This window comes from Hetaerina americana, unplaced genomic scaffold, assembly GCF_022747635.1.
Source record: "Hetaerina americana unplaced genomic scaffold, ioHetAmer1.1.p SCAF_8, whole genome shotgun sequence".
In the NCBI taxonomy this organism is placed as follows: domain Eukaryota; kingdom Metazoa; phylum Arthropoda; class Insecta; order Odonata; family Calopterygidae; genus Hetaerina; species Hetaerina americana.
Window position 1 is genome coordinate 7,994,084 of NW_027287427.1, and position 25,220 is coordinate 8,019,303.

Genomic DNA, 25,220 nt, shown 5'->3' on the forward strand with positions numbered 1-25,220 from the left:
TTTTCCAGCGAAATCTTTTTTTATGCTTATCGAGTTGCCAACTCAAAATTAAGCTTGAAATGACATTTAATAATGTGTTTGTAATCAAGAGGATTCACACAGTCAACATTAGATTTATCTTCCAGGAAAAAAAATCGCCCCTTATCACGAGGTATTAGCAGCTCATCGTACGAGCATCTTTCTTTATCGCGGGACGAAATGAATCACTGCTTTATGATTTATAGAGTGAATTGGTGATATTTCACTCCCTTTCACTGATGACAAAAGAGCGCGTCGAATAATCTCGCTCTTTTCTGGCGATTGCTTCCGCCTTTATTGGATAAACTGATATTTTGCCTTTTAAGTCTGCTAATGCATTTAATTTGTTTGCCCATCCGTCTGCTTCTATAGGAAATTGCGTCAAGGCGTGACTTCGTGGAACTGCCTCATAGGTTAAAATTGCTCAAAAACATTGCTAATTCCTCATAAAAATCTCAATTAAACGGCTAAGGTTCCGTTGCTGTGCAGCATCTTCAGTGTCCACATCTGTTTAAGATGCACATAATTGAAAGAGAAATTACCATGGAATATCGTTGAAAATAAATGTTCTTACGAAGAGTTTTCTTAAAATCTGAATTGCCAAAATTATAGAAATTTACCATATATATATATATATATATATATATATATATATATATATATATATATATATATAGGTATTATCATTAGATATAACTAAGCTATTTACTCCAAATTGTTTAATACTGCCATTTAACTTCCTGAATTAAAATTTTGTGGAATTCAATTTTCCTATCGACGGAGAATGAATAGCGTTAAATGAAAGTTTTGTTCATAGCTCGTTTCAAAACTTTACGACAGAAACGAATAGGCGGATAATTTGTTGACTGTAGTCCACTTAAGTTACATTTTTGATATTTGCGATGACCTGGAACCGTTGGATTAAATGTCTAAGGTATAAAAAATCATGTTGCCTGTTCATTCAGTGAGCAATGATTGTATCAACTTCTTTCAACGGTTGTATAAATTACGGTAATAACGAAAAATAAGTCGAAATTTTGACGCTTATGCAAAATTACAGGTTCTCTGAATAGATTTTGGCCAGTCAAGTGATTTTCTTAAAATCTGAAATACCAAAGTTTTTTGAATTCGTCATAATCTTATTTTTCAAACATGCCATTGCGTGACTCAAGAAGTAATTAATGCAAATTGGAGATGGAAATAGGTAGCACAATGTTGGTAGTGATGCAGGGTAAATATTCTGAGTTTTTGAGCCGCTCAAATAGACCATTAGTTAATGCGTCCTTAATCTACAGAAAATTGTCGTTGATAATAAGCGTGTCTGAATGGCTGCTGTATCTTGGGGCTATGGCTTAAATATTACAAGATGTTCAAAGGTGGTTACTCATTAATTCATCTTCAAGTCATCCGCTTCTTAAAATACTCAGTCAATTCCGTTTTATATGCCTATATTTTGTGACTGACTTGTAAATCAATCTTTTTAGATTGTACCAAAGAAATTAAACTCCACGCTAAGAATTTAAATAATTATCTTCAAATATTTCTCCGAATTCATACTTGGCCTAAAAGTTAGATAATATTATTGTAGAGTTGATGTTATAAAACATGTGTTCATGGCAAAATCGCAATAATTGTTTTAAATAATTTTCTTGGGATTAAAATCCATATTAAATGTTGTTATAATTATGGATTAAAAGTTCCTCATGGTTATTATGACAGTTTTCGTTAATTATTGAGTTTTGCTCCTCAAGTTAGACAAAAATCAGCTATGCTTACTACACCTTTCAGAGATTTTGGGGCATGATATGAATAAGAAATCCGGCGCCAAATCCAATAAAATATAGTGTTTCTGGCGGCCATTAAACTTATTCAGCGTAATCACAGTACGTCGTTAAATTCCTCACCCAATGTTCTTCAATTCGGTTGCATTGAAAGGAAAAGGGCTCTTTAAATTTATTCGATTGTGTCTTTCCGCTTTTTTCTCTCATCCCTTGGCGAATGTTGAATCCATGACCTATCGAAGAAGAGAGAGTTTTACTTTTGATAAGACGTCTATATAACTCGCAGAACTCTAATTAACTCATGTTGATTGGCGGAAATATATTCCATTCCTACATAAACCACGGGGAAGCATGAATAGTTTTTACTTATATACAACCTGATTTTGGAGGCAGCATAAGATTTTTCAAGACTTTAAGTAATATGGAACCCATTTTAGGCTATATTATATAGCATTGTATATGTATTTCATGGAGTTTGCATTACTCTAGCATACTTTTCGAGTAATGCCAAAAATTATTTGGTTGCTATGTAGTTAGCAAGAAAAAATATTTTCAAAATGTGATCAATTTATATTTCAGCAAATTACTATCCATGAATGTGAAAGTTTTTGAAAGTTCTGGTTATGATAACCGCGTTTTTCTTGTTTATTAATAGAATAATAAAGTTTGCTTGAATTTATGATGGGTGACCTTCATTTATAAAATCTTTAATTCGTAATTCTTCCCAAATTGTTTATGCTCACATTCATTCTGCACTTACATGGCCAATTTATATCTAGCGCTACCATAGAATCAGAGCATACATGTACCTCCTGATAAGTATTTTACATTTTTTCTTCTTAGACCTATTTAGCACTTTTTTGAATCAATATCCGGTGGATTTTCACATTTTACAAACAAAATGTTGAATATGTTTTCTCTAATATTCAATCCATGCAAAATAAAATATTTTTAGCTAATAATCTTTTGAGAAAGTTTTACTCGAGAAGGATTGAGACATATTTAGTCCTTTAATATGGATTTCTGTTTATTCATAAAAATCATAGTTCAGAACCTATACTTAACGTACGAAATGTAGTGCATCCTGAGTGATTGAGAAATAATCATTTTTATATGAAAGAAGGTTTTTTTTATTACTCCTGATTAAATCGAAATGTATTTCATTTTCTACCCAAAAACGTTTGCGGACACGTCAGGTAAAAATCGACAAAAGGAATACATAGCATCAAATAAAATTTCCTGCATTGAACTTAATGCATAATATGCTGTTCTTTCAAGTTAACCGGCAAAATTAATGTCATTTGTCTTTTTCTTTATTATTAATTCCTTCTTATAAATAGCCTCCTATATACTGTAATGAGCGTCTTCGAAAACTAATAAGCTCTTCATTTATTCATAGAGTCATCAGGGTAAAATATCTTTTAAACGAACTCCTGTAATCTTTATTTTTCCCTCTTTAGCAAGCAGTGACTTAAAATATTTTTCTTTGGAAAAAATAAATAAAAATGTTATAATTCGTTGCTTCACAAAGACTTACGTGAGCAATGGACGCGAAATTTTCGATGTGACGCTCATTGAAATTGCTTTAGAATCGGGGAAATAATTATTGCGTAGATTCTAATTTCATTCTTAACTTTGTAAAAGCTTTATTAAATATTTTGCAATTAATATTTTATGCATAAAATAAATTTTAAATTTTTTAAAGATTTAAAAAGAGAAACCAACATTTCTAAAATATATATATAAACACAGATGTAGATTTTTAAACTATAGAGACACAGAGAAAGGAAACTCACAATATGTTGTTTTGACGTTTCGACGGCTCGGCCGTCGTCTTCAGAATGGCATTTTCGGGGAAGAGTGGAGACGACAAAATATATTTACAAATAAAAGGCACTGCAATGGGCACGCGTATGGCTCCTGCATACGCCAATCTTTTTATGGGTAAACTAGAACATGACTTTCTGCAACAAAAAACCCTCAAACCAGTCTTCTGGGCCCGCTATATCGATGATATTTTCCTCCTTTGGTCCCACGGACGCGAAACTTTATCCCTTGTATTTCCTCTCTCAACTCCTCCTCCTCAGTATCTTTTAGGTCTTTTATATCCGACTCGAATATCATTTTCCTAGATATCGACATTCACCTCCAAAACAATACGTTTTACACCTCAGTCCACATTAAACCAACTAATAAGCAGCAACATCTTCATTTCGACATCTGCCATCCACCTCACACAAAGCGGTCCATCCCATTCTCACTCTCAGTCCGTGGCTTCCGTCTCTGCAACAACACCCCGTCCCAACAGAAATACTTGGACCAGCTACATAAAAATGACTCACCACTCTCTCAGAAAATGTGGATACCCAGAAAAACTACTGAACAGTAAAATCCTCAAACTGTCAACCCAATATATTCCCCTACCCAAACCAAACCGCCCAAAATGCCCTAATCTTATCACCACTTTCTTCCCCGGAACACACAAAATTAAATATTTAATCCGTGAGCTCTCCCCAATTATTAATAACACTCAGTTCACATAACTTTTATTCCCACATTTTTCCTCTGTTTCGTTTAAACGAGACGGAGACTTGCGAGACATCTTCAAGTCAGCAAAAGCAACTGCGAGCACCCCCGTCTCTACCCCGCCCCTATCCGCACCTTGCAATCGCCCACGCTGCAAATGTCGCCATCTTCTAAGACCCTCCCCCTTATGTAGTCCCAACACCCCACCGGTCGCCACCTGTACCCAAAAAAATATTATATATCGCCTCTCCTGTAACTTCTGCCCTGCCTTCTATGTGGACGAATGCACGATTACACTTTCCCTCCGCATGAATAACCAACGATATTCCACCAAATCTCCCACCTTCCTTAATTATCCCATCCCTGCTCACACTGCTTCCCACAATCAATCTTTTGATGACTGCTTCTCTGTTTCGGTGATTGAAACCCTTCCAAAATATGCCAGTATAATAGAAGTAAGAACCCGCGAGATGGCGCATATCTGGGTGGCCCAGTCATTTAAACCGCCTGGGCTGAACCAAGCACACTGAATGCATCATATGGCTGCCTACATATCCCCTCCCACCCCCTTGTTCATTTCCTATTGGTCCCTTACTTCTCCTTCCCTCACCTCTCCCCCGCACATGTCCTCTCCGCTTTTCCCCGAAAACGCCATTCTGAAGGCTACGGCCGAGCCGTCGAAACGTCAAAACAGCATATTATGAGTTTCCTTTCTCTGTCTCTATGGTTTAAAAATCTACATCTGTATTTTTATAAATTTTTGAGTCGCCGAAGAGCGTTCCATTTCTAATATATATATATATATATATATATATATATATATATATATATATATATATATATATATATATATATTGGAAATGTATATATACCTTTTTATATATATATATATAATTGCCTCTTAATTTTTTGAGGGATTGGAAAATAGGAATCGATTCCTACATTCCAAGGCAAACCCCGGACATTCATAATGTTTAATCACTCTCCATGCATGCACTTATATGGAAAATGTCTAAACTTAATGAAGTCTATAAAAAATAACCTATACCTGTTTTTCATTTTTCTGAACCCAGGCTCAGAGCAGCGACCTCTTAGGAGTTCCTGAAGCTGCATCAGCTGCTCGCGGAGTTTCCGATTACGGCGACGTCTACGGTAAGCCATTCTACGAGCTCTGAAGAACACTTTCTTATATATAATTATATTTCTCGTAATTATTTATTTAGGTTGCAGTAAGTTTTACCTATTTAGAATAATTATTTCATCAAAAGTTGTAGGATACTGAAATATTGGCATCGAAAGAAGAGTAAAATTTAGTTTCAAAATTGTGTTCCATAGTCGTATGGAAATGACTATCAGTCCATTGTAGGTTTATTACTAGTGCTACTTTAAGTTTAAGAATAAATTCGTTATGATATTCACTTAAATGATTACGGGAATTTTTCTTGTCATTAATTGACTTTTCGATCAGTTTGGTGAGTAGTCAAACTGATTGAACAAATTACTCGTGAATTTGGCTAACCCACCAAAGTTGAAACATCAAAATAGGCCGAAATCATTACGGATTAGTAATCATAGAGTGGAAGTCATTTGGTTAAATTAAGGCAATACCGTATATTTTTAAGAATGAAATACATGGTTAGAGACATCAAATTAGGGAGGGGTCCTTAACCTATCGGAGGCCTACGTGAAGCATTCGATAATTAGGAGTGCTCGTAATTTTCATGAACATTGGTATCCTTTCTTATGTGCCATATAACGGCCATCTCACCGAGCATTTAAACTTCCCATTCCTCATCGGAGCCCCATTTCTTCGAGCAGTCCATTACCGGCCTCCAGAGCTTTTCCATTCTTCTTCCCTAATGCATATCCATCTCAGTAGACCCACCTACTCGCATTTCCATTACTGTAATTGAGATCAGATGCTGATCATCTTCCAGAATAAATTCAGCTATGTTACCTTCCTAAATTCTCTCCGGAAAAACAGCATTTTTTTAGCACCCGATTATGAGTGCCTACATATAGTCTTGCTGATCATTGAGAGTTTATTTTAGCTGGTGGTGATTGCCACTGAAAATAGAAACGCATTTTTTAATTCCACTCTCCTCACTTTTCAGATGTCGGGAGCGTCGGAAGCGCCGCGACGCAGCATGGTCACCAACCGAGGTGAGTGTAATGGGTATGGAAATGGTGAAATTAATTGATTGCCAGTTTTAACTTACCTATCCGCTTTGGTAAACATATTGGCATAAGTTCGGTTTTCATTGTGTTTTAAGATGGCGGAAATTGGCACTGAGGCCGTGAAAGAGGGTTGTTCGTCAGCAATTAAAATCCATTTTATTTAACGATACTTATTTGACACAGCAAATGTTATTACAGTGGCTGAACAAACTGCTGTTAATGCCATGAGTTTTATCTTTGATTCCTTTTTCAGTAAAGGTTTTGTGAAATTTGTGGGCAGTAAAAATAAAATCGTCATTAATTATTATCGTATGACATGAACCGCATGTTAAGGTATGAAAACTCCGCTATGATGTTTGAATTTGCACTTCTCGGTCTGTTTTCTACTTTGTCCTCATACATCAATTTGCTTCGAGAACATCCTTGAGTGATATCGAAACATTACCCAAATATTTATAATGATTTTGTATCCATGCATTACCTTTCCAACTTTACTCGTAAAATGACGACATATTTGTTTGAAAATGTCATCTTAGTGAAAATTATGTCTAGGTAATACACTTATAAGCTAGAAACATGAAAAACGATAGCCGTATCTACTTCGTTGGGGGAGATTTTTATTTGATAGGAAACTTGGAAAATTGAGCCTGCTCGCTCATTAAGTTTTGTTGTAACAATGGTATTCTATCTTATGTTAATCATACTTTCCAAAATGAAACCATATTTCTTGATAAAATTTCACTTAAGTATGTTTATGTGATTCGAATCGCAATAAATGGGCTATTTATCCTTTTGGTCTTCCCGATCGACTCGTTCCCAAACCATCGAATTCTCTACAGGGAGAGCTTATGCTGAACAATGAGACGCTGATAAAAATAGATCGTTCAAGCGGATGGGAGGGACGGGGTGGAGATAGGTTTTTGGCGTATCATCCATTTGGATGAGGCCGGTGGATGTTCCGTTCCACCGCCAAGGGTTGAAATAATGGAGGAGTGGAAACGATGAGAAGGAAGGGGGAAGGACGGAAGTGAAGCTGGACCGCACGGGAGGGGGGAAGGGTTTGGGTGAGGGGGGATGGTGAAATATTGGTCGGAGAAGGAGCGACGAAGGGTTGCGGCCTTTTATTATCTCTCTCAACCGGCAAGGTATTCATTCTACCCCATTCAGACCACCCCAGGAAGGGGCCTCCCTCACCATTCCTCGTCTTTCACATCTTTAATTTTGTATACTTTGACAGAAGCTAGCAGTTGGTCACGCAGATTTCCCCTCGACTGCTGTTCCGCTGAGATTTCGATGAAAGTATTTCATTTTTAAAGGAAGAACTGATGGAAGCGATATTTCCTCCCCGGTGCCGCTAATCTTTTTTTCCCTTGAAGTGATCCATTTCGTGAATTTTTGCATGATTTAGACAGAATTCTGGGATGATATAAACGTTTCATAGCGAATACTCCAACCGCCCAGCGAGATTCATTCAGAAGGGCGATTTTTAATTTTAATCCGCCATGGCCAGTCGTTTCTCTTTCTTGAGGATCTGAAGGTGTTGATTGGATTGAAAGTAATGCTTCCCTGCACGCAAAACCAGAAGACCATTCCCTCTAATGTCATTTGTTGTCATAAATTGATTTCCTAAAGAAAAAACGCTGGTATGCGTGCCTACAGAGGCATATAATAATAAATAAACGTCTTGTAAATGTTCATCTCAAATTCAAAGGATATTTTAAAACTAATTAATCGTCTTTTATCCCTTAATCATTACTTCTTTCCGTGTGATTCTCGGTGAGCGTTGGCGGTCACTTCTTCCATGGCCACCGCAGGTTGATTTTTCCAAGCAATCCCTCAGATATTTCAGCCATTGCATTTTCCATCTACAAGGATCTCGTTCTACCTGGACGATGGGCAAGATGTTGTCTGGGCGTCCGGACTTTTTCAGCCGAATAACTTTCTCCGCGGCAACAACTTTAGTGAAAATTGAAAATCAGGCTTATTGCATACTACGAGGGTCATCCGGAAAGTAGTACCCGTTCGTGAAATAAAGACACAAAAGTAAATATTAACAAACATAAAAAATTTTATTTGAAAGACGATACTTTAAACTACTTCTCAACATAATCTCCAAGCAAATTAAGGCATTTGTCATAACGTGTGACAAGTTTCTGTATTCCTGCTGCATAGTCCTTCGCCGCCAGCTCATTGAGATACGCGAGGGACCCATCTTGCACAAATTTTTGCATAATGCAGATGGTGTTTAACAATTTCATGAACAATTGTTCGAGAAACATTGGGAAAATGCTCACAGATGTCATCAATTGTGACGCGCCGATCGTTCCTCACGAATTCGTCAACTGAGCTCACCAGTTGGTCTGTAATGACAGACGGTCTCTCCGAACGCTCATCGTCGTGTGTGTTCCCCCTCCCCATGTTGAAGTTGCGACACCACCGCCGAACAGACGACTCGTCCATTACATTGTCTCCATACACCTCCTTTAATTGGCGATGAATATCACATGGGCGAACGTTTCTTGCATTGAGGAATTTAATCACTGCCCTCACTTCACAACTGGCGGCGTTCTCAATTTTTTTAAACATTGTAAACAATCACAGAAACAACACAGGCAATGCTAGCGTCACGCAACTTGGCTCAGAGAAGGCAGACAAGCCACTGAAGCTATCTGACCTCGTCCAGCGGCTACTCGCGTCGTCAGCACTTCATGCGGCACGAACGGGTACCACTTTCCGGATGACCCTCGTACATATTCTCCTTTCCGATTAATTCCTACTACAGTTAAAAAATGTTTACCTTTATATCTCGTTCATTGGAAGTCTCAGTCACGCGAATCCGGAAATTTTGCTCGCAAGCGCATGAAATAGCTATTCTTTCATTTATGTTATTTCAGCGCGAGAAAACTGTGCCGAAATGAATAAGTCCATTCACGTGGGCATATCGCCCCGGATCGCCCTTACGCCCCACAAAATCCTCCCCCCTAGCACGGGTGCAAGCACCCCTCTACCTTCCGTGCTGGTGCACTCATGCTCTGCTCGCACCTCGCCCGGTGCAGGTCAATGGAGAGCGTGGCGCCGTCCCTGCCCTGCGTCGGCGGCCGGGCGTCGGCGGGGGCGTTCGGGGCGGTGGGGGAGATCGCGGAGGAGGGCGAGTCCGGAGTCGGCGTGGACGGCGGACGGGGCAGGAGGCTGCTGACCAAGTCCTGCCCCGCCCTCACCTCCCAAGTGAGCATCGCGACGCAGGTCGATGCCGAGGACCTGCTGACTCCATCCTCCTGCCGAGGTGAGTGCGTCATTCCAAGGGTACAGCGTATGGACGGAGACCTAGGTCTCTGAAACATGTGATATGTGCCAGAGAATTTTCTTCCTGAGTCCAGATTCCTATTTCTCACTAACAACCAAGTTGCAAGTTCCAGGTAGATATGATAACAAATATGTCTTATGAAATTTATTGTTAAGAAACAAAAATATGTATTCACGTGAAAATAATGTTTTGTGAAGTTCCTCTTTCGCCCAACCTCGATCGTTGGATTGATATTATCATATTAATGGTTGAATTAAGTAGGATGATGTAGTGAATATTGAGAATTCCCAAAAAATCAAATAGATATATAAATCTGAAAATAGGATTAATAGTAGAACAAAATTCATCTCAGAGGATCTAAATTATTCATTGTAAAAATATGCGCTGCATAAGGTTATTTGTTAGAGGTAACATTTAATTGAATCAAGATTAGTTATTTTTGTGAGATATAATTTTATTATGTTGCTTTCTTCTCTTGCTTCTTAAGTGCATGAAAATCGAAAATTTCTTCCGATTTATTATTCCAACTAATTCTACTCGTATGTACACGTTAAGAAAAATTCAGGAGGAAGCAATTTATTTCTTCCAATGCTGAATTGTAAACGTAATGTGTATGCATATTTTCCCTTTTTAGAGTCGTCGTTATATGTAATGTATTTTCCGGCTGGTCCCGTATTTTCAGAAGCGAGTAGAGCGCTGGGCTGCATGACTGTACGAACTGCGTTCAGGAATTCAGTCACGCCCCTGGGGACCCTTAACTTAACTCAAGCTGTGTGAATTTTCTTGTATCGGGAGGCACAGGGAAAATGAACTGGCTCGTCTACATTTTAAGTTGATTACTGTATTTCTTGCGTGATTGCATAAATGATTCCACTTAGCCCAGTCATAGCAGATCGTTAGCAAACTTGGAGTATAATGATTGATTGTGCGGCTATTTCTAAAGCATGTGTCAAGGCATTATTTCCTCTCTCATTTCGACTCTCCGACAGAAAGTACTGGCAGAACAGATAAATAATGAAAAAATTAATTATCACTGTTGTATGCACCGATCTGTTGTTAAAAACATTCTCTTGTTAGAATCTGGGAAACTCAAACTCAATGGCATAATTCGAATTACGCTCATTTTTTTCTCTAAAGGGGTACGATACACTAAGCCGTCAAAGCATCGGAAACAGATTTTTATCTACATGTGGAAGTATGATAAATTAAATGGAATAGTTGCCCCGTAAATCGAGAAAATTTGCTTTCTATATTGCTCTTTAGACTTTGTTTAATTAAGAATGTAATTTCTATTCGAATAGGGCATAAGATCATTTGCATAAAAATCATAATTTATTTCAGTGAATCACTTTCCCCCAGTGAATTAATTACTAGGAGATATCACTATGATTGGGATTAAACTTTTTTGTTTGAATTTTTGAAGTACATGGGTCGTTCAATCAGTCCTTAGGAAAATATAGAAAAACAAATTATTTTGGGTCAAGCTTTTTTATTTTTCAACATAATCTTTTCTGTCGATATACTTATACCAGCGTTTCTCCAACTTTTTTGAGCCGCCCAAAATGTGAGATTTCGGAAGGTCCTCAAATAGGCACCTGTGTTGGTGATTTTCGACGCAAAACGTTTTTCACGGAGCCATTTTTTTCAAGTTTGGAAATAAAAAAAGTCGATAAGAATCAAATCTGCTGAATACGGTGGATGTTGTAATAACAAATCGAGCTTTTCTATAACTTTCGCCATAAAAACTGCGCAGGTGTGCACACGTGCATTGTCTTGATGGAACAGAAATTTTTCTTTGCCAAACGAGGACGCTTTTTCTTGATTTCTTGCTTAGCCGATGCAAAAACAACGTTAGGACTCGCCGTCTATGGTTTGTGTTTGATGTAAGTAATCGATGTAAATAATTCCGCGTAAAACCCATCAGTCATCCTGTCGACCGATTTTAACTTATTAATGTGCCCCGCAAGCCACCGCTAGGGTGTGTGGCAGGAGGTGAGCGCACGCCAGCTGAATTTTGACCTGGACATGGCCCTATCGCCGTTGAACAATATTATTCTGATCTCTTACCATTCGTGGAGAAAATGATATCTTAAGTCTATCTATTCTACACTTAATCTCTCTCATTTTACTGACATGATCTCTCCTACCGTCGTACGATGGGGATAATAACACATTTTCAACATCACCGACAAAGAGACGGCCTTCCAATTTTTGCGAGAGATTTAATCTGTAATTTGCCTTCGCTCCGTGAGTGATTCCTGGCCTAGCTGCTCTAATATTTTGGATAAGCTACTAAGTTTATCATAACAACATTTTACAAATCTAGCTCTTCTACGCTGCATGCGATGCAATAGGGCAATTTATCGAACTTCTGAGGATCCCATATACTTACAGCATATTCTAAATGAGGCCAAACCGGCGACAGATAACATTTCTCTTTGACTTTTTCATCACATTTACCTAGAATTATTCTAATAAATACCAATTTTTGTTTTCTTTTACCGTCTTCACCTTCTTAGGAGTCGGAATGCTTTAAGATAAACACCGTTTCGACTGTTCTTTTGTCTCTGGGGTGTAGTTGTGTATGAATCCATGTGTTGTCCACAGTTATTTCTTCATTTACAAAATCATCAGGAATTCTACGGAAAGGCTACAACCAAGCCTTCGAATCGAGCACACGTTTATTCTCCGCTGAGAGCTAACTCGGCACGCATCTTGTCGAGATTTTTTCACACCCAATTTTTCGTGCAAAATCGAAAACACTGTTAACTTATGATATGTCTGTGGCCTCAACTATTTCGCGAAATGTCTTTCGTTGATCACCCAAAACCATATCGTGGATTTGTCAATCATTTCGAAGGAAGTCACTTCCGTTGGACGTTGCGAACGATGTTCATCATTTATTCAATTTATACGGCCACGTTAAAACCCATTCACCCAATTGCAAACAGTCCCAAACACAGGAGCAAAGGTGCCATGGCTCATCTAACTCAGCTGAGATATTTTTCGGTGTTTAGCCTTTTGAACATTAGTGTTTAATCACCGCACGAAACTCATTCTTTTCCATTTTCAAAATGAACAAAAGTTTATTGCTTCAATCGATTGTGAAAATGAAACTGCGGGGTGCATATGGCTGACTCTTTAACAGCAGTCTAGTGAGAGAAAAGTTTTACTAAAAGCGAACCTTTTCTGGTACTACAAGCGCCATCTCTTGGATTTTCTAAAAGTTTATTCTACGGCCCACGTAAGTACGATTTTGTGATGAATCTGACCTGGTGGAAGTATGCTTAAAGATTGCATCCAGGAAACAAGCAATTAAATATTTATTATAAAATTCAAATTTCATAAAACTTGGTTTCCTCGATTTTTTTGACATATTTGGGCAAGCAACTTAGAAATTAAGCCTTGATGGGCCTTTAGAATAATACGAGTATACCACATATTAGAGGCAAAATTAGCATAAAGAGAGGGAGAGAGATAAAAGCTGTGGGATACACTGCGTTGCGTTAGGACAAGCATGACGAACAAGAGCATGTCTAAAAACATCGGAAGGGAAGGGATCTCAACGGACATCAAGCTATGGACATAGTTGAAGATAATAAGAACGAGTATATCAGGATGAAGAGAAAACTCCTTAAAAATAATGGCCATTTTTTAAACCATTTAATTCTAGCTAACTTCATCGGACGACAAATTACATTAATTCATAATACATATAAGGGGAGGCGACCATTAAGGATGGATGGGAAAAGAATGGTGGAGAGAAATCCGGCGCCAGCATTAGCCTACTCTTGTCGAGTTGCACCAAGGGGTCCGCAGTTAAACGTCCCATCTGACGGACGTTGTACTCACTCTTTGCGTACATACTCTCCATAGAGCACCTCAAGTAGGGATCGGGATGTGGCTTAAAATATTTGTTGTATCCAGGATTTGAACCCGGGCCCTCTCAGTGGGAAGCCTGTACGTTAATCACCGCACTATCCCGGTCTCGAATTCATAATGACCTCATTCCTAATTTAATGTTGGCCGACCATTCTCTTGTGATGCGTCGATGAGAGCGTCGTTATATTTAGAACGTTGTTAAATGATTGAGCAGTAAAACAATTTTGTCATTTATGAAACGTCTCCAAAACTACCGACGGAAAAAGTAGCAGTCGCCCGCCTCAAAATGCACCTGCTGCTGCGCGTGAGATTCCAACGTGTGCTACGGATTACGGTCCAGCTATCACTAAAACATAGTAGCAAAGGAATATGAACCTGCGATTTCAGATGAACTATGGAAAACCTAAGTAAAAATTATTCGAAAAACACGATCGCGTCGCTCGTACCTACATAAACAATGAATTTACAGTTTCAAAAATAGACGGCTAATGAGAAAGCCCAAAAAAACATGCAGATGTGACAAAAATATGAATCCATAAGTGTAAAGAGAAAGTGAAGAAGAACTCGGTAAATTGGATAGCATTGCTAAGAAAATATCTCCGTTATCCTTCCCAAATTGAGGTGAGGCAATAAAAAAATCTGGAGAGAGAGGATTTTTGACGCTTATTACATAAACGACACTTGGTATCTAGAAATATGCAGTTGTGCGACAGGAAAGAAATAATCTAAAGTGTAAATGGTTCCTAGAGCTTGAAATGAAAACTTCACCTCGCTATTCTGCAATTATTTGGGAAATCGAGGATGATGATTCACTTGTACAATTAATCCAATGTGACCCCATACGCGTTTTTAAAGCTAAATCTCTCACTAGCTGTGTATATATCAATGTTTTTACACATCGGCACTGTTTAAATGTTAATAAATCATACTTGATATAAGAAATAAATATAAATAAGGCGAGCGATAAATAATATTGGAACGAATTTACATGTTGAAATGTTTTGCTTTATATCTGAAATGGCACAAATAATCCCTCATATTGTAATGGGGTCCCTTTAGAATTGATGCATATAATTATGGACATACTTACATTATCTTCTTAAGACCACAAACAATTATTATTCAGTTCTATTTCCCAACTTCAACTACTTTTACATTTTACCGTATCCCATTCCGTCCGGAATGCGCATTCTTTTATTCTCTCTTCCTTTCTTTGGATAACATTGATAGAAAATTGGTTATACTATCCTTTCGCCTCTGTTGAGACAAACGAGTTTTAACGTCGTTTCATTTTATGAATTACATGAGTTCGGCCTAGAAATATTTACCCGGAAAGTATGCATGCCCACTTCGTTCATAAGTGGCGATGAAAACATATTCGGCACCATTGACCCTTGGAGTGATCCCATTCCTGTGATCCGCCCACACCACCCGAATGTTTAATCGGAATGAATTCCGACCCCTCGTCCGCCCTCCGATCACAAGGGCACACGGATCTCATTATCTTCCCTCCTTTGCCCTCCCTTCTCCGTCACCATTCTTCCCCCCCCCCTTCTCCCTGGAAGTGCCCCTCACATCCCGCGCGAATGCCCCCACCCCTCCCCCCCTTGGGCTTGGGCAGCCAGCCAAAGAGCGTTTTTTTTGACGGAATTTTGGGACTGGGGAAGGGCAAGTTCGATTGATTTTTTTCTCACCCTTTTCCATCTCCCACCCCGGCACGTTATCTCCATGCCCGCTCGCCCCCTCCCACCCAGTGGTGAACCCAACACCCCCTCAAAGGGAGGCAAATCCTCCTCCCTCGGGATCGGGGGTTGGTAGAGAAAAGGGACCACTCCACGAGACGCATCTCAATCCCTTCCTCAATAGACCTTCCCTCCCAAAGATGCGTACGTACGTTTGGGTGTGTATTCACACTCACACTTACACACGCACACGTTGATGCGGGCGAAAGCTCACTAGGGATATGTAGGAAGGGATGGGAACTGGAGTCAACCAACCCGGAGTGGGCGCCACTCGGCTTGAGAATGCGTCGCGATGTGTTATTGTTTTTAGAGCGACAGACTAATAAGGCCAAGTGCCGAAACACTCCCTCGATGCGTTTTAATCTCTCGGACAAGTTATATTGTTTGCTGCCACCCAAAAGGTATCCCGCCTCAAAAAAATCAACTAGAGGAACAAATTGAGTAGTTTCAGGCGTGATATGATGGAATTCGAACATAATAAGGAACGGATAGCAGCAATTTTCCACAAGAAAAATATATTTAAAAAATACCATTAATGCAGTAATCGACTCTAAGGTCGGTCTATATATAAAATACAATAAATAAATAATATATTCTGGAAAAATGCCACTATCCGTTCTTTATTTTCAACTAAAGGGTTGGACAACGTAGGAAAATATCCGATTCCTTCGATAGGGATAAATATTAGCCATTCGTGCCTCTCGATGGGAAGGCACTATATTCCGAGTTCTTAGGAGGACCGCAGAGTACTCTCCGAACATTTACCACGTCTTACTTTGATGCGAGTTGTATATTTTGGAGCGCATATTCATACTATAACCTAAATGCAGTTCCTGTGGCTCGTTGGATTTCTCTTTTCATAACAATCTCAACTTTTTTGAATTTATGAGCAACTGTTTACTGCTGCGTTACGATTGCATTGAATACCCCCCGTTCCCCATCTTTAATATCCTAAATGGGAACAAATGAGAAACTATGCATGCGGTACCTCTGCTGATTGAAGACTAGATTCATTTCAAATATACTATATAAAAAATAATCATCCAGCACAAACGATACTATACTCCTTTTGTCCAGAAAATAATAATATGCATGCAGCAATCGCCTTACATGTAATAAGCATACTTCACAGAAGATATTACTGTTTACTATTAATTTTGGTTGAAAACCGAATACCTGAGAAACTCTTCACCTCAAATTCTTATTACTCGTGGACTTAGGGAACTTTTCGTTGAATAGGGAACGGGAAATATGACGTCCATTGGTGCGCCATTTCCTTAAAAACATTGTCTCAACCTCGATTCAAAGTTCCGAAATTTGGCTATATTTGACTTTTCCCTCGGATGTATAACACATGTATGTTTATGTTCAAGGTAGAGGTACTATTTAAATTAATTTGGGGTTTGATTTCCGAGACCATCGCCCACGGCGCCATTGGGAAGATGTAACTATGTACGTTTCTAAAGGATGTTAATACGACGAGTGTTTGTGAATGTAGGAGTAGAGTAACTTGGGGAGGCGACCAACAACGGAGTCATTTGCGCAGGAGAGGATGGATGGGTAATTCAGTAGGGGTATAATGCTCAAGGAAAGGAGGCAGGGCGGAGAGAAACCCGGCGTCGTCTTAGCCTACTCTTAACGAACGGCGCAAAGGGGTCCACAGTTAAGCGCCCCATCCGACGGTGAAATACTTTCCACACAGCATCCCAAGTAAGGATCGGAACATCACTACAAAATACGTCCGGGATTCGAACCCGGGCCCTCGGTGACGCCAGTGCATCTATCGCACCAACTCGAGCCCCGTTTTTTTTATAATGTATCATGTCGAATATATTCAGCGTAAATACAAATAAAATAAATCCTAATGCTTATAGATCAGTATAATCGAGATCTACGAAAGCTTGAATTCAATACTTAAAAAATATTTGAGAGACTAATACAAGAAACCCGAGGCATATTTTAGGCAAGAAAATCCTTTCTCAAAACCATCATACGAAAGAATCATGATTAAATTCCGAATCATTCCGAATGGCACCTCGTATTTCGTCTCAGTTCGTCTCGGGTGTGAGAAAAATATCCCAAATTCCATATCGTCTTAATAAAATCTCAGCGAATTCTGATGGCCGCCAACAACCGGAGGAAGCTTGAACATTTCGAATATATCTCCATTGGCATACTTTGGGGAAATTATGTAAATGAAGGTCCCATCCCATCCATGCCAAAGCTTTAGCAATAAACGTCTCCAATTCTGACCCGAAATTTCTTCCCTCCGTGAGTTTTCTCGCGGTTCCCGATTCGAAGTAGAAAGCGAATTCAAATCGGACTAACCTTTCCCGCGTGGGAAGCAACCCCCGTGCGAAGTATTAACGTTTCTAATTTTCAATTCGACTGCTGTGCAAACAGCTCGGATGACTCCCGGCGTTTTCTTTCCCCAGGGAAAGCCCTGTCGATAATCGTACGCCAATCTTGGTGAGTTTGAGAAGGGCCTTAGGGACCCGAGCTCCTTCGCCTGAAGACGGTCTCCATTGACCCACATCGAGTGTTCCCTCCCTCCCCCTTACGTCCTAGATCCCCACCCCGGCTTCACTCTTCTCTCCCTCTCGCCTTATCTCAGTGTCGCACATCCCCATCTTTTCCCTCCCACGTTTCTGCCCAGCTGGGGTCTCCAGTCATTTGGATGACCCGACGGTGTTCCCGCCCTCCTCTCTTCCCCCGGGAAAAAATCCCCAGGCGCGAAGGAGCTCGTTCACTTTCAAAAACTTGAGGGAGAAAGTAAGGGAGACTCCACTCGCTGTCGGAACGTGTCGACACGACCGTTCTTTTTAGTGCCATTTAAAGTCTCCATCAACCGAGAATAAATTTACTCCCGGCTCCGATTTAAGGGTTATAGGCTTTTGCAGGCACTCCGCCTATCGAATGAAAGAACACATAATTCATTGGATTTCAAGGTCCACCGGCGTCAATAATTCACTTGTTCCAAATTCCATATTTTGTCACAAACTAGTATGTATTTTTATCCTAAACTTCGGTTATATTCCGTTATTTGGAGTTATTAATTGGATAATTGAATGGGCCTCGCACTACACATTGCTGTACTCCTAAGCCCTCACTAATGTGACACCAATTATTCTTAACCCCATACTGCACATTACAATAACTAATTCCTTATCTCGGTATGCTTCCTGAATTCATCCGAAATGTCTATTCTCTTCTTCCCTATGCCCGGATTTCCTAGTATTTTCATTTCGATTACCGACTTCAGCTTCTCATTACCTCTCAGTACCTATTCCCTGATTTCACTTGTCCTGACTACAAATCTCTACCGGCAGCAGTCACTCTTCCATCACTATGCCTGGCGTTTCTACGTTTGTTTCTTCCATTTCATTTCATTTAAATTAGTGAATCTTACCTAAAAACACTAATTAGAATAATAGAGGTAACATTTATTTTTTTTATTTGACCTGCATCCCTCAACGTCCGGTATTATTTTAGCATTTCAAATAAATTTGGTATTTAAAATTGTTCCCCTCATTTTTATCAGTTAATGTCAATTCTTCAAATGTACCTCAAGTCCTGGAAAAGGTTCAGCTTTCATTGCCATTTCGTGTCGTCCAGGGATATGGAGAGGGGAGGGTTGAGCGGAGGTTCCGATGCCCAACGCCACCAGAGACGAGTTGGCGCTGCGGTGAGTGGTGCGCGCGCTGGACAGCTGGAAGCCCTTCACAGCATGCGTGCCGGAAATTTATGCGCTTCCGTACAGCAGGCAGGATTGTACTTGGTGCTCGTGAACGATTACACTATGACCCCCATTGAGTTTTTAAACCTGTGGTATGAATGAAGAGGTACCCCGGGTACGATTGTCTCGATTCGATCAGCGGGTTTCGATTGACATTTGGTCTGGTTTTCTCTGGTTCTCTTTCACGTTCGTGTCAGCCAGGAGTGATAACTCCAAAAGCTGCGAACATCGCTCGCTTTAATGTCCCAGAAAGGCCTCGTCGTCGCGAGCTGCCTTTTGCTGGGAGAGGAATAATTCCATCAATTTCATATAGCATATCGCTCCCTCACGATGAACCCAATAACTCAAGAGCGCTATGGAACAAAGGTTTTGCGTCAATCGTGCTCTGTAAAGCTAGCCCAACTGAGTTGTGAGGGTGAGGATACGAACTTTTGGCGTGGTTTTCATAGTCGGATGCAGTTAATCTGGCATCCGTGGTTTACTCGACGTAAATGTTGGAATTTCGAGAGAAGAAAATCGACGTGACCTTCGATCACCCATGCGTTTCTACTAATAGAGATATCCACGCGTGAGGTTACTGTTTTGGACCTTGAAAAATGTCCGTTGCTCAGATTTCTCAATTTCAAACTTGAAGGGAAGAGTTATCGCGACGAGATGGAGGTGTCGTTTGCGTTTCCTGGAAGGGAAAGATTTATGTCCGAGTACGCGCGCTTCCCTCTTCGCCGCCGTGCCCTCTCACTTAGCGGAAGTGGAAGAACACTCGGGCTTCGTGTTCAGAGCTACACCGATGTGCATATAGGCATTCCCTATGTAATAATCCGAGTATAATTATCATTGGAGTGGTGGCGACACTATTTTTTCACCCCGAGAGACCGGGTAGAAACCAGGGGGTGGCGGGATTTTTAGTGATACGTATATCGAAAGCACTTCAAATTGTACAGTTTCTCCGGGACAGCCCCTGGCGTCGACTAGGACGTTAATTTGAGGTGGTGATAATTTTGTTAATATCAGACTGATTCCGACTCCGGGTTCCTTCCTAGAGTCCTTTAAGTTTTATGTTATCAATTACCTTGGTACTTACTGTCATCTAGGGCCTTTCCCTGATGGCCAAATAAACTCTTAACTTTCGGTCGCCACCTCCAATAACTGCAATCTATACCACTTGATGTTTTTGAAGATATAATCTGGAGTGGGACGAGATCATTTTTCACTTTTCTTTTTTTCAAGGCTTTAGAGTTCGTTGACCATTCCACACATTTGGATGCGCTGTAAGAATTGTACCCGAGAAAATACTCGAAGTGTCTTGCTCATGCCGGAGGGCTAAAAAAATTTCTATTATTTTTTTGTATTTTCACCACTTTTTATAATTTATTTTAATCACTTTTAATTATTAGTAAACCTTTTATTACTTTCCTCAATCGCCTCCAAGGCCTCGCTCATAAATAAATAACGGAGCACTCCTAAAAGACTAAGAAGATTAAGTTGGTCCAGTAAAAACAAGAAGCATTCAAAATTAGCTAAATAAGAAGTGTATTTCATAAATTTCATTTGAAAAACTTTGTACTTATTTTCTCTCCTTGGTAGCTCGGAGCACCCTTTATTCGCTTTCGGTACTGATTCATAAATTAGATGTTTCCTGCTCTTCGCAAAGGAACTGTATAAAAACTGTTTCTTGTGATTTTATTCATGAATTACGTTGGTGGCAAACGAAGTTTTTTTTCTTTGGCGCGCAAAATAGTCGTCGAAAGAGGAGATTTTAATCGAAAATATCGAACATTTAGAAATATTAGATATGCACGAGCTAAATAGATCGTATATTTAAAGAATTTATGTATTATTTATGTATAATATATTTATATATTATATAGAAAAATATTTTTAATTTAAACATACCATTTGTGATGCGGTCATTAATATTTATAGGTGAGAAAAATGATATCTTATATAATTTTTCAGACAGAATATTTCCTTATTTTAGTGCTATCCATATAAACTGAGTATGCAACCCATATTTTTCCATTAATTGCAATATTTTTGTATTTCAATTTCCTCCCACATGCTTTTGGTTACTATCAGAAGTGAATTAACTATTTATAATTAGTTCAATACTCACTGAAGGAAAAGAAATTTTCTTTTCAAGCGTAGGATACTCTACACATTTCTTAGTAAAGCGACAAACTTTATGTTGAATACCTTTTATTAACATATTGAACATCGCACCATGCCAACAACACATTAAGTCGGGGCTTTTATCTGGGGGTGAAAAGAAAGGGTTGGAAGAACACTGTTGAAGTCATCCTGATTGAGGGTGAGGGGAGATTTTCAGTGGAAGACAAGTGGGAACCCCTAAATACGGACTTCGAAAAGTCAGAAAAGAAACTGAGGGAACAGTCAATAGGAAATTGAAGAGGAAGCCATTGATTAGCAAAGGGATGGTTTGAGAGATGGGCGAGAGAGGGAAATTGAAGAATTATAACACAACATTTAGGTAGAAGAAAATACAAAGAGGTACGTGTAGTGTATATTTTAAACTACCACGAGAAAATTGAAGGGAGAAATACACGTGCTTGTTGGAAGACGCAATGCAAAGATTTGGAGAATTTACGAAGGGCGAAGTGTTACGTCGTACAGGAAGGTAAAGGCCCAGTAACGTGGTACATTAATGAAAAACAATGTCCGCTATCAGAGATAGGACGAGATAATTAAGGATAGCTTAGGTCTACGCATACAAGGTCTGTCCGAAAAATAGTATGACTTATTTTTTCCTAGACGGACGGACGGACGGGCGACGGTTTCTCTGGCTGAGTTCTAGGGAGGGGAGTGTAAGGAAAGACTGGAGGCCGGTAGCAGTTGGCTCTCAGCCTTTGGGGAGTGCCAATCGTTTGTTTGTGAAACCTCTATGACGTGACCTCGTTACGCTCCGTCATTAATGGGTTATTGGAACAGCGCTACACCATCAAATGTTGCGTGAAACTGGGCCAAACCGGGAAAGAGACTTATTTCATGCTCAAGGCAGCTTATGGCGGTAACGCCTTGGGTAGAGAGGGTGTTTTCGAGTGGCACAAGTTTTTTTGGGAGACTAGAGAAGATGTTGAAGACGCTAAACTTTCAGGACGCCCTTCGCCCTGAAAAATGACGAAAATCTTGCAATGGTGAAGGCTTTGTTGGATATGGATCGCAGGTTAAGTGTTCGTATGGTTTCTGGTGAACTTGCCATCCCTAAAAGTGAGCTGCATAGACTTAAGACCGAAAACATGATTTTGGGAAAGGTGTGTGCGAAGCGACAAAAGGAAACTCTCACGCGAATCTTCCAAGATCTTCTTGACCCTGTCTCAGCCACCCTACATCTCTGATATTGCCCCACCAGACATCTTCCTCTTTCCCCCGCCTAAAATCCTTGCTGAAAAGACGTCGCCACGGCCCGGTGGAAGCGTCACAACAGACCGTTACGAGGTAGCTTATCGGCATTCCGGTCGCTACCTTCCAGAAGGCGTACGAGGCGTGTAAAGCCCGATGGCAGCAATGTGCGGACGTACAAGGGTGTTACTTCGAAGAATTTGGAGTGAGTGCATAGATTCTGGCAATAAAATGTTTTTCAATCGGCTCAGGCTTACTACTTTTGGAGCAGACCTAGTGCAAATTCAATTGCAAGGGAGAACATACATGGAAGGAAATAAAATCGAGTGAATTGGTGGGAATAGATCCACATCTCCGTGGAACTACTAAAGAGATTACGATGGAGTGGAAGTTTTTTTGGAGTCATTTGAAGCATTTATGAGGGAATAAGCCAGAATATTTTCTTGTTTAATCAGAATAAATTCTTATCTTAAAATAGAGAAAGAAGTTATACGCTAGAACTATGTGGCCATAAGTTGAGTTTCATACACAGTGAATAAATAATTTACGTTAACCTTTATATGGAACGTCATTTGTACGACTTGGAAACTTTATAGGTGAGGCAAAAGATAAGCGTGAATTGCGGGCTTTAGAGATGCTGTGTAGGAAGATAGGAAACTTAATTTAATGGACAAGAAAAGTGAAATCAGGGTATGCTGAGTGATGGTGGAATATTTCATTTTACAGATAGTACTCTACAAGCCACCGCTAGGATTTGTGGCAGGGGGTGATTACATACCAGATTGGCACCTATCTGTTCTACACTATATCTCTTTAATTTTGTTGACATGATCTCTCTTACCATAATACGATCAGGGTAAAAATGTATTTGTAATATCATCGCTCAAGAGACAACCGTCCAATCAATGCAAGAGATTAATCTGTAATTTAGCCTACGTTGTGTGAGTAAATCCCGACCTATCTCCTCTAATAATCTTGATTCCCTACTCATGTTATCATAACAACGTTTTACAAATCTAGCTCCTCTGCGTTGCACGCGATATAATTCAGTAATCAACCCTTTCATAGCTTGAAAGGAACTCGTATACTTGCAGCATGTTCCAAATGAGGCTTATCAGCGAAAGATAACATTTTTCCAATACTCTTCCAAAAAATCCTAATTTTTGTTAGCTTGTCTACGTTTCTCTTGTCTTACCTTTATATTTCACTCAGGAGTGGCCGTGAGTAGGCTAACGACAAAGAGTGAGGGGCGGAGGATAACGATATTCAATCGAGTCCACATTTTCTATTTCGGCATCCCTTTTGTAGTCAGCGTTTGGTAGGGAACTACTGTTATTCCAAAAGTTCATCGCTACGCACTTCTTTAACTTTAATTCTGATTTGCTATTGTCAAACCAACACTGTATTGCAGTAAGGTCTTCAACTAAAGCCACTTTATCCTCAGAATTACGAATATCTCTGTAATCCTCGGCATCGTCGGCAAATCAAAACGTTACCATGCAACATTTGCAATGAGAAATCATCCGCCTTGACTCGTACCCGAATCCCTCTATGTGTATGAGGACGCTTCGATAGCTTAACTGGCTAAAGAACTCGGTCGAACATTATTTACGCCATTTACGTCATGCAATGAAACCATATGAAAATTAACATATATTCTGCTGGATGGAAGGAGTTGGTCTTTATACTATATAGTAGGTAAACTTTACTGTAAACAATCTCCGAATAGATCCATGATGTCAGATTTCTAGATAATTGTTTGAACACATATGTTTACATTTTTTGATGCATCTGAATACAGGTATGACTGCTCACTCTATAATGAGACAACTCTTCTGGCTCTTCCGGTAGGAAACTCTCTCAAGGCTAAATAACTCCTCACTAAGAAAATATTTTATTTCGAGGTGTCTGTTTTTGCTACGTATGGATTTGCACTCTTTTAGAATCATGTCACGGCTTGAACTATTCTTAAAACTATGTATTTTTATTCACCTGCTATTATTCCGTTGGTTGGTTTACCCGTGATATCCGTGATCGTGAGGACACAGCGGCTTTATCAGATGACCTTAATGCTATACAACGCTGGCGGAACACTTGGCAATTAGAATTCAGCTTAAAAAAGTGCGTGGTCATACATTTGTGGAAAAAGAGCAATTCCCTTCCGAACGCCAAATGCATTGGGAACACCGAAATGGAATGTGTCGACCCAATTAAATACCTAGGCATTACCCTTACTCACGATCTTTACTGGGTGAAACACAAACGGGTTATATGTGGACCAGCTGACAAAAAATTAGGATTTATTCGAGGAATACTAGGTAAATGTGATGAAATGGTCAAAGAGAAATGTTATCTTTCGCTGGTTCGGCCTTAATTGGAATATGCTGCAAGTATATGGGATCCTTACGAAGTTGGATAAATTACCAAAATTGATCGCGTGCAGTGTAGAGCTAGGTTTGTAAAACGTTTAAAAATGATAAGCTTAGTAGCGTATCCAAAATATTAGGGCATATAGGCTGGGAATCAATCACAGAGCGAAGGTTAAATTACAGATTCAATATCTTGCATAAATTGGAAGTATGTCTTTTTAAGATGACAATTAAAATGTATTAATACCCCCATCGTACTACGATAGGAAAGACCACATCAATAAAGTTAGAGGGATTAAGGGTAGAACAGATAAATTTTAGATGTCC

The 25,220-nt window shown here is 39.5% G+C and overlaps 1 protein-coding gene across 1 annotated transcript in view; it reads left to right on the forward strand.

Annotated features, from left to right (window-relative positions):
* The window catches only part of LOC139697927 (uncharacterized), a 219,613-nt gene that overhangs the window by 38,216 nt on the left and 156,177 nt on the right, over positions 1-25,220 (forward strand). The window contains exons 5-7 of the mRNA XM_071596787.1: positions 5,399-5,477; positions 6,440-6,488; positions 9,560-9,786. Coding sequence (XP_071452888.1) covers positions 5,399-5,477; positions 6,440-6,488; positions 9,560-9,786 — 355 coding nt within the window. The remainder of the gene's footprint in view (positions 1-5,398; positions 5,478-6,439; positions 6,489-9,559; positions 9,787-25,220) is intronic.